This window comes from Plecotus auritus, assembly GCF_963455305.1.
Source record: "Plecotus auritus genome assembly, chromosome: 9".
NCBI classification, from domain to species: domain Eukaryota; kingdom Metazoa; phylum Chordata; class Mammalia; order Chiroptera; family Vespertilionidae; genus Plecotus; species Plecotus auritus.
The window spans coordinates 123629666-123638134 of NC_137783.1; the positions used below are offsets into that span (position 1 = coordinate 123629666).

Below are 8469 nucleotides of genomic sequence, written 5' to 3' on the forward strand. Positions count from 1 at the left end.
GGCTTACTCTAACCTGAAAATATCAATAATTTAGGTAGTACTCAGTCCTCTGAAGAACAGCAGGATTGGGAGATTGGAGTGTTGGGTGGGAGGGAGCTTTTTAAAGGGTCTTTCTGGTGAGGTTAGAGAGACCTAAATGTAGGAGCAAACTTTATGGACATGTGGTGGAAGAGCCTCCCAGGCAGAGAAACTAACAAGGGCAATGGCCCTGGGAAGAGTGTGAAGCCAGGCTCATGTGACTGGCAAAGGTAGCTGGAGGTCAGATCACAGGGGCCCTCCAGACCCACTCTCCACCCTGCTGTTTCCTGGGAAGCTGATGTTAGGGACCACTGGTACCTTTTAGATTTCCTTTAAGACACTCTCCAAATTCCTCAATTTAAGTGTGATGTACATCTGTTTCCTGCTGGATCCTAACTGACACTGCTTGTAGGGCAAGATAAGGATTTTAGATTTTATTCTGAACGACATGGGAACCACGGAGGTGTTTGCACATATGGAATACCACGTGACTTACACTCTGAAAAATCATCTTAGATGCTGGATGTGGGAAAGACCTGGTGGGGGTCACAGGTGGCAGAGAGAGGCTTTTATAGTAGTAATGGTAAAAGGTGACTCAGACTAGGGTGGTTGTAGTAGAGGTGGTAAGTGGTCAAATTGGGATATATTGTTAAGGTAGAGCCAAGAAAATTTGGTGATCAAAAATCAAGAGTTCAGTTTGAAATAAATTGCAGGTGTTTATTAGCTATCCAGGTAGGGATGTTGAATAGGATGCTTACCTAAGGCTAGAATTCAGGGAAGGTCTGTGCTGGAGGCATGAATTTTAGTGCAATAACCTCAAAAGTATCTTTTAAAGACACAAGACTAGATGGAATTACCTAGGAATTGGCATAAACCAGAGAAAAAATGAGGTCCAAGGATTGAGCCCTTTCTTTGGAAGCTACTAGATTAAATTTTAATTGCAAAGCAACTTTAGTGTGACTAGTTTGTGCCCCAAACCACCTTATAATTTATTTTTGAGTTTCACCAAAAGGGAGGCATAAACCAAGAAAAGAGGACATGAGACATAAAAACAGGGAATCTGACACTGGAAGGAGAAAGAATTCCCACATTGATGGCCAAGTCGACCCCAGAACCATAGGTCTCAAGGGTAACTTGTCTGAATTGGAGCTGGAGAATGAGGGTCCTGGGAGATACCAACAAGGAAAAACACAAAGATGTAAACTTGACTGAAGATATTGAGATTTAAACTATGGTTCAAAGTTTGGAGATGAATGATAGGAAACTTATGAGGATTCCAGGGAAAGAGGTATAAACTAAAAACCAAGAAATCATAGTACAAGGATATTATTTAGAGCAATTCTACTTCTAAGTATATATCCAAAATTGAAAACAGGGACTCAAAACAAGTACATGTACATGACTGTTCACAGCAGCACTGTTCAAGAGCAAAAAATTAGAAACAGCTAAATATCCATCAATTAACACATTATGGTATGTACCTACATTCAATCATAAAAATGAAGTACTGATACATGCTGCAACATGAATGAACCCCAAAAACGTCATGCTAAATGAAATCCTGTCATAAAAAGGCCACATATTGTATGATTCCATTTACATAAAATATCCAGTAGGTAAGCCCACAGGAATGATAAGCAGATGGGTGGTTTGCCAGGACCTGGGGGAGGGAAGAATGTGTAACTGCTTTGACTATGGAGTTTTACTTTGGGGTGATGAAAATAATTTGCAACTAAATAGGGGTGATGGTTGTACTATATTATGAATATACTAAATGCCTCTGAATTACTCACTTTGAAAGGGTGAATTTTATGTGAATTTCACCTGTTCTTGAAAAAACAAAACAAAAAAACCCACAAAACATTATTCAGAAGTAAGGCATATATGTCAGAGAAACAGCTGAGTTGTAGTCGCCCTAGACTTCAGGTTGCAAAAGGGAAGGGACTGTTTTCAATTAAGTCTTGTAAACTGGTATGACTTTTAAAGCCACATATATGCACAACTTCAATTTAAAATTCAGTTTAACAGCTGCCACTTGATTTTTAAATAAAGAGAACAGTTCTTAAAGGAAACCTTCAGATCTTACGTGCTCACATTACATAATGTTAACAAATAAGAGCCATATCCTAGCCCTGACCAGTGTACTCAGTTGGGAGTTTTGTCCTGTACACCAACGGGTGGTGGGGTTTGATGCCCAGTCAGGGCATGTATGAGAAGCAATGGATACATACAGCTCTCTGTGGAATTATACAATTATTCTGCTAAAACACTGCCAAAATAAAAGATCAACATGTATGAATCACTGGCACACAATTTTTTAAGGAAAATAAATATAAATCACACTTCTAGTTAAACAATGATTTTATTGCTCGAGTACATAGATATTTTATGCAACCAGCGCAGAGGCTGTGGATGACTCGCTGAAAAGGAAAAAAGGGGGAAGGGAAAAGACTGGGTTAATACAGGTCCTCCACATTCATTCATACAATCTCCCAGCTAATGAAGTTATTTCCAAACAGCTAAAACAATCCCAAATGTATAAAGTGCACCAAACTGCTGAGTTCTTGAGTCAGTTTACTGTGGCTCAAGCATAATGAATTAAAGATGCTCACTCAGACATCCAAGGAAGAACTGGCCAACATAAGGTAAAACCTTTCTGGTGGAAACTGCGAATGTTTGGAAATCAATCATCATAGTGAGCAACTGATGCAAAAATAAAGACAACATAAACACCTAGGATCAGTGGCACGAACTGAAACTTTATCAACTACCTAAAAGTGATTCAGCCCAGCTGGTGTAGCTCGAAACCAAGAGGTTGCCAGTTCAATCCCTGGTCAGGGCACATGCGGGCTTGATACCAGATGGGGGCCCCTACAGGGAGGCAGCCGATCGATGATGTTTCTCTCATCGATATGACTATCCCTTCCCTTTCTCTCTCTCTAAAAAATATCAATAAAAACGTATTTTAAAAAATAAAATAAATAAAAGAGATTCATTGGGCTTGTTCATGTTCTAAATCAGGGGTTCAAACTATGGCCCTTTGCTTGTCTTTGCAAATAGTTTCAATGGAAAACGGCCACATCCATTTGTTTATGTATCACCTATGGCTGTATTCCTGTTACAATGGCAGAGTTAAAAAAGCAGTTGAACATATAGCCATGAGCTAAAACATTACTACTACTAGTCCTTTCACTATATTTACAACCTGGCTAACTCTGGTTCTTGTAACAAATAAGACTGATACTTACTATTTCCAATTGGGGGGCAGGACTCGTTTGGTCTTATAATATCGAGCCAACCGGTGAATACGGCTCTCGATCAGAATCAGACGGAATTTAGCATCCTTATCCTAAAAGTAAAAATGGATAGAATTCAAGAAAACCATTCAAAACATTTTAACATTAATAGAGAACAAGCTCATGTTCATGTGGTACATTAAGTCCTTAAGGGAATTTAAGGTTTCCTTCCACAAGACTAAGCAGGAATGATGTGTAAAACTCAACAAACAACTCAACATTTTCAACCATCTGAATATACCGTAACTAGGAGAGCCAAACCTCCTCCACCAGTCTCTCCTGGTAGAATTTTAATTCTGAACCACCTTGTCTAATTCAAATTACATTTTATTGAAATAAGTTAGCACAAGCAGTTCTATTCTCTTACCTTTCTGTTCCTCTCAAGATGCTTTCGAACTGCAACAGCTTTCTTAATTAAATGGTAGAGATCCTCAGGAAGATCAGGAGCAAGTCCTTTAGACTTAAGAATTCTCAAGATCTTATTGCCTGTCACAAAACGTACTTGTGCAACACCATGCGAGTCTCTCAGGATCACACCTGTAAAGGGAACAATCCTATATAATCCTGTATAATAAAAGCGTAATATGCTAATTAGACCGGAAGTCCTTCTGGACCTTCCCCACTAAGCCGGGGCTGCGAGGGAAGCCCAGGTCCCGGGTGCCGGGTGCCGGGTGCCAGAGGGAAGCCGGTGCCAGCAGCCAGGGGAAGGAAGGCCTACTCTTGCATGATTTTCATGCATCAGGCCTCTAGTATAACATAAATTCCAACACCAAACACACATCCTGGAGCATGTGACATCCGGTTCTGAGATCAAGTAGCTTTTCAAGCTTCCCGTCTGTAAAATGGGACTTATTTTTATATTTATGCATCACAGAAACCAATGTGAGAATTCACGCAAAGCTCACTCAGACATCCAAGGAAGGTTTACCCAACACTAAGGAAAACCCTTCTGGTGGAAACTGCGAATGTTGGAAGACCATCATCATAGTGAGCTTGCTAGATTAAAGGACATCAAAGCTATTAATAAGATTCCAACTACGTATATTTGCTCAATTAAAACCAGCTAATGTTTATTAAGAACATCAGATATTCTTCTAAAAATGTAAAGCCACTTGCAGTCACACACAGCTGAGGGTCGAACCACACCTAACTGAGAAAGTGTGACAAGCACTCTTGAGGCCAGTTATACAGCCACACTGTGCCTCAGTTTCCTCTGCTGTAAGATGGGGAAAACTACTAGTGTTTACTTCAAAGCACTGCAGTCAGAAATTACAGGCCAGGATATGTAAAGTGCTCAGAACCATGCACTCTGCAGAGTAGCCCACAGTAAATACTCATTAAAATCTGGAGAACGTTTTGATAACTTTACCGTCTAAAGAGAACTTCAGAGTTCAATAAATGAAGATTAGGTCCGGGTCATCAACAGTAAAGCCAGGAAAAGGGATAAAAGGTTTTCAAGCACATTTGGGACACATTTACCACCACCACCTCCACTCCTTCCGGCAAGTTACACGAGGGCAGGCGGAAGGGACCACATTAGACAAAAACACGCACCGATCTGTGAGGGAGTCAGGCCCTTCTTGGCCAGTTTGTAGATCTGCTCCTTCACGTCGTCAGACGTCAATTTCAGCCACTGTTTGCAGAAAAGAAAGCGGCTTAGGATGACAAACCTGGGATGGTACCGAAGCAGGGCGGTCCCTCCACCCTGGAAGTCGCGCTCCTCACGCACAGACGGCCCCCACCCCGTGCCACTTCCCCGGAGCGACGAATGGTGCGCCTTCTCCCCGACCTCCCGGGTCCCTGCAAGCTACTCACGGTGGGGACGCTGCGGCGGTAGGGCAGAGCCGACTGGGACAGGCCCTTCCTGGGGAGAGAAGCAGTCTTGGGATGAAGGGGCGCTCTGTGCCACAGCAGCCAAGGCCATCATACCCTCGACCCGCTGCCCAAACTCGCTCCTTCCCCCCCATCCCCGCGGCCGAGCCCTGCACCCTGCTGGGAAACCCGAGCTCACCCGGGAGCGTGCATGCGACCCATGATGGCGGCGGACTGGCAGTGGAAAAGAGAGCGTGAATTGGAAACGCCGCAGGAAGCCACCCAGCACGCAGGAAGTGACTTCACACGTCCCCGCTTCCTCGCACGCGGGAGGCGGAGCCACACCGCGTAGCCCTCAGCGTCCGCCTAACTACATATCCCGAAATGCACTTCAACGCGGTAGTGGATTCCTGATAACAGGACTACACATCCCGGCATGCATCCGTCTTTGAGGCGGCTCGAGGCCAGAGCCGGAAATTAAGTCCGCCTGCAGCCGGGACTGCGCGTCTGAAGGTGGTGCCGGCGTCAGGAGCATGTAGGTTCGAATCCCGGACTAGGAGTGGGGCCTGGAGACAGCTGCAGTGGTTGGTGGATTTACCCTACACTAGGAAAGGCCTTCATCCGCGCCCCGCCCCCAGCGAATCTGGGTCAGATCAATTACATACTTAATTACACATGAGTTTCTTAAGTATTGCTTTGAATGACGCGCCTGCCCTCAGCCCCCTGACATCCCAGTTATCTTGTAGTGGAAATAATGAGGGATGTCTATGATGTAGCCAACTCCAGTGCTGGATTGTTTTGAGGATACTACTCTGGTTAAAAAAGAAAGTAATCATTACAACTTTTCTAATAAGGATATAGGAATGTTGACTAAAATAGTTATGAAATAGAAACTATAACAATTATTTCAAGATTTATTTAGTCATGTTTAAGCCCTCTACGAGTTTTTCACTTTATCTGGCCATGTCTGTATCAATAATATCAAAGTAAAATATGTAGTTAAATGTGTTGAACTTTAATCAAATGGTGTTTACCTTATATATAGTCATATCCCTATTGCCTTTACATGTGGCATGTTTGTTTTTTTTTGAGAACTTTCATAAATTGGATCCTGATTTTTTAAAGACAAAAGGGGAAAATTACTTTCTAAAAATTGGTCACTGTTAGCACAATTAGAGATACCATAATCAAATGTTTTTTAAAAATTGATCGTATCGCCGTTTGAGTTAAAATTCACATACTATAAAATTTGCTATTTTAAAGTTTGTAATTCAGGGTCTTTTAGTACATTCACAAGAAATATTCCATTGTATGGATATATCACTTTATCTGTGCATTAGTTGAAGGAAAGTTGTTTTATTTGTACTTTTTGGTCATTATGAATAATGCTGTGAACATGTGTGTACAAGTATTTGAGTACCTGTTATCAATTCTCCATGAGATTTTATATATATCTACACACAGTATATAAATTGCTGGGTCATAGAGTAACTATGTTTAACTTTTTGAGAACTGCCAAACTGTTTTCCACAGCAGCTGCACTGTTTTGCATTCCCACCAGGAATAAATGAGGCCTCCAAAACCCTCAAACTTTTTATTCTAACTATCCCAGAGGGTGTGAATTAGTAACTCGCTATAATTTTTGTTTGTATTTCCCTAATGACTAATGAAGTTGAGCATCTTTTAAAAAAAAAAAAAATATATATATATATATATATATATATATGTTTCACTGATTTCAGAGAGAAGGGAGAGGCAGAGGAGAGATAGAAACATCAATGATGAGAGAGAATCACTGATCCGGTGCCTCCTGCACACCCCCTACTGGGGATCGAGCTCGCAACCCACGCATGTGCCCTTGACCGGAGTCGAACCTGGGACCCTTCAGTCCACAGGCCGGTGCTCTATCCACTAAGCCAAACCAGCTAGGGCGTGTTGAGTATCTTTTCATGTGATTGATCATTTTGGAGGAATGTGTATTCAGTCATTTGCCCATTTGTGTCATATCAGATATATGATTTGTGACTATTCTCTCCCATTCTGTGAGTTGTCTCGTTTACTTTATTAATAGTGTCCTTTGTTGCACAAAATATTTAAATTTTGATGCAGCCCAGTTTATTATTTTTCTTTTATTGCTTCTGCTTTTTTTTTTTTTTTTTAATTTGAGAGAGAGGGAGAGAGAAGAGAAACATTGATCAGCTGTGCTCTGACCAGGGATTGAACTTGCAACCTGGGCATGTGCCCCAACCAGTAATTGAACCCACCACCCCTGGTGTGTAGATAACACTCCAACCAAGCCACACTGGCCAAGGCACTTGTGCTTTTTGTGTCATGTTTAAGAAGCCCTTGTCTAGTCCAATGTTACAAAGATGCACACTTGTTTTCTCCTCAGTTTTATAATTTTAGTTATGTTTAGGTCTTTGATCCATTTTGAACTAATTTTTGTAGATGTTGTAAGAGTTCTTTTGCATGTGGTTATCTAATTGTCCTTTGTTGAAAAACAATTCTTTCCCCATTCATCTTGTCAGTCTTGTGAGCATCTTTCCTGGGTCATGATTCAAATAAAAAAATAACCAAATAGTTATTCTAGAAATAAAAAATACAACAACCAATATTTAAAACTCAATGGATGGGTTAAACAGTTGAAGAGAGTACTAATTGAAGAAGTCATACTAAATTATTCAGAACTGAAGTTACTGATCCATAGATTTAAGAATTCTAAAATGGAAAAAAAAGATATCTGCATCTAGGCACATCCTAGTTAATACATATCAAATAAGATTAGACCTAAGATAGTAACTGTTGTAGGTATATGATGGAATCATTCATGGAATTCATTCTACTAATGTCTAATTTTGTATGTCTAAAATTTGTATGATAAAGTGTTTTGAAAGAGTAGGGGTGAAATAAAGTAGGTTTTCTGACAGAAACTGAATTTATCACCCCCCCAAAACTGGCTCTAATTGTTTAAATTATTGCTTTTTCTGGTTTCTGGGTATTAGAAAAATCTACATTTTCCTGTTGTATAGGTATGTCTATAACATGGCTGTTACTACACTATTTAATATTTAAATAAACTACCAAAGGCCAGGGACCATACTCACAGAAGCATTTCAATTCTGTGAAATGGTGATGGGGCTCTGGGCAAGTGGCAATCCAGACCTTCAAAGAACCACACTTAGAAATCAGACACACTGTATTTGAACACCTTTAGTGGCAACTGACAGGTCAGTTCTGAAACTCAGGATTATATGAACCTAATAAACTCCTGGGTAAAATGCAAAGAACAGCAATAGTGAGCTCAAAGTTTGGAACCAAAAACAGTAATATGGTGACGAGGAAA

At 40.8% G+C, this 8469-nt stretch overlaps 1 protein-coding gene across 1 annotated transcript; it reads right to left on the reverse strand.

Annotated features, from left to right (window-relative positions):
* Positions 1–2361: 2361 nt before the first annotated feature.
* Positions 2362–5442, reverse strand: RPS13 (ribosomal protein S13). The gene is made up of 6 exons (XM_080687135.1): positions 5326–5442; positions 5130–5178; positions 4869–4947; positions 3682–3851; positions 3267–3367; positions 2362–2438 (listed from the first exon to the last, which is right to left on the reverse strand). Exons 1-6 carry the CDS (start codon positions 5346–5348, stop codon positions 2405–2407), a joined length of 456 nt encoding a protein of 151 aa, XP_080543261.1. The 5' UTR covers positions 5349–5442; the 3' UTR covers positions 2362–2404.
* Between the last annotated feature and the right edge of the window lie 3027 nt (positions 5443–8469).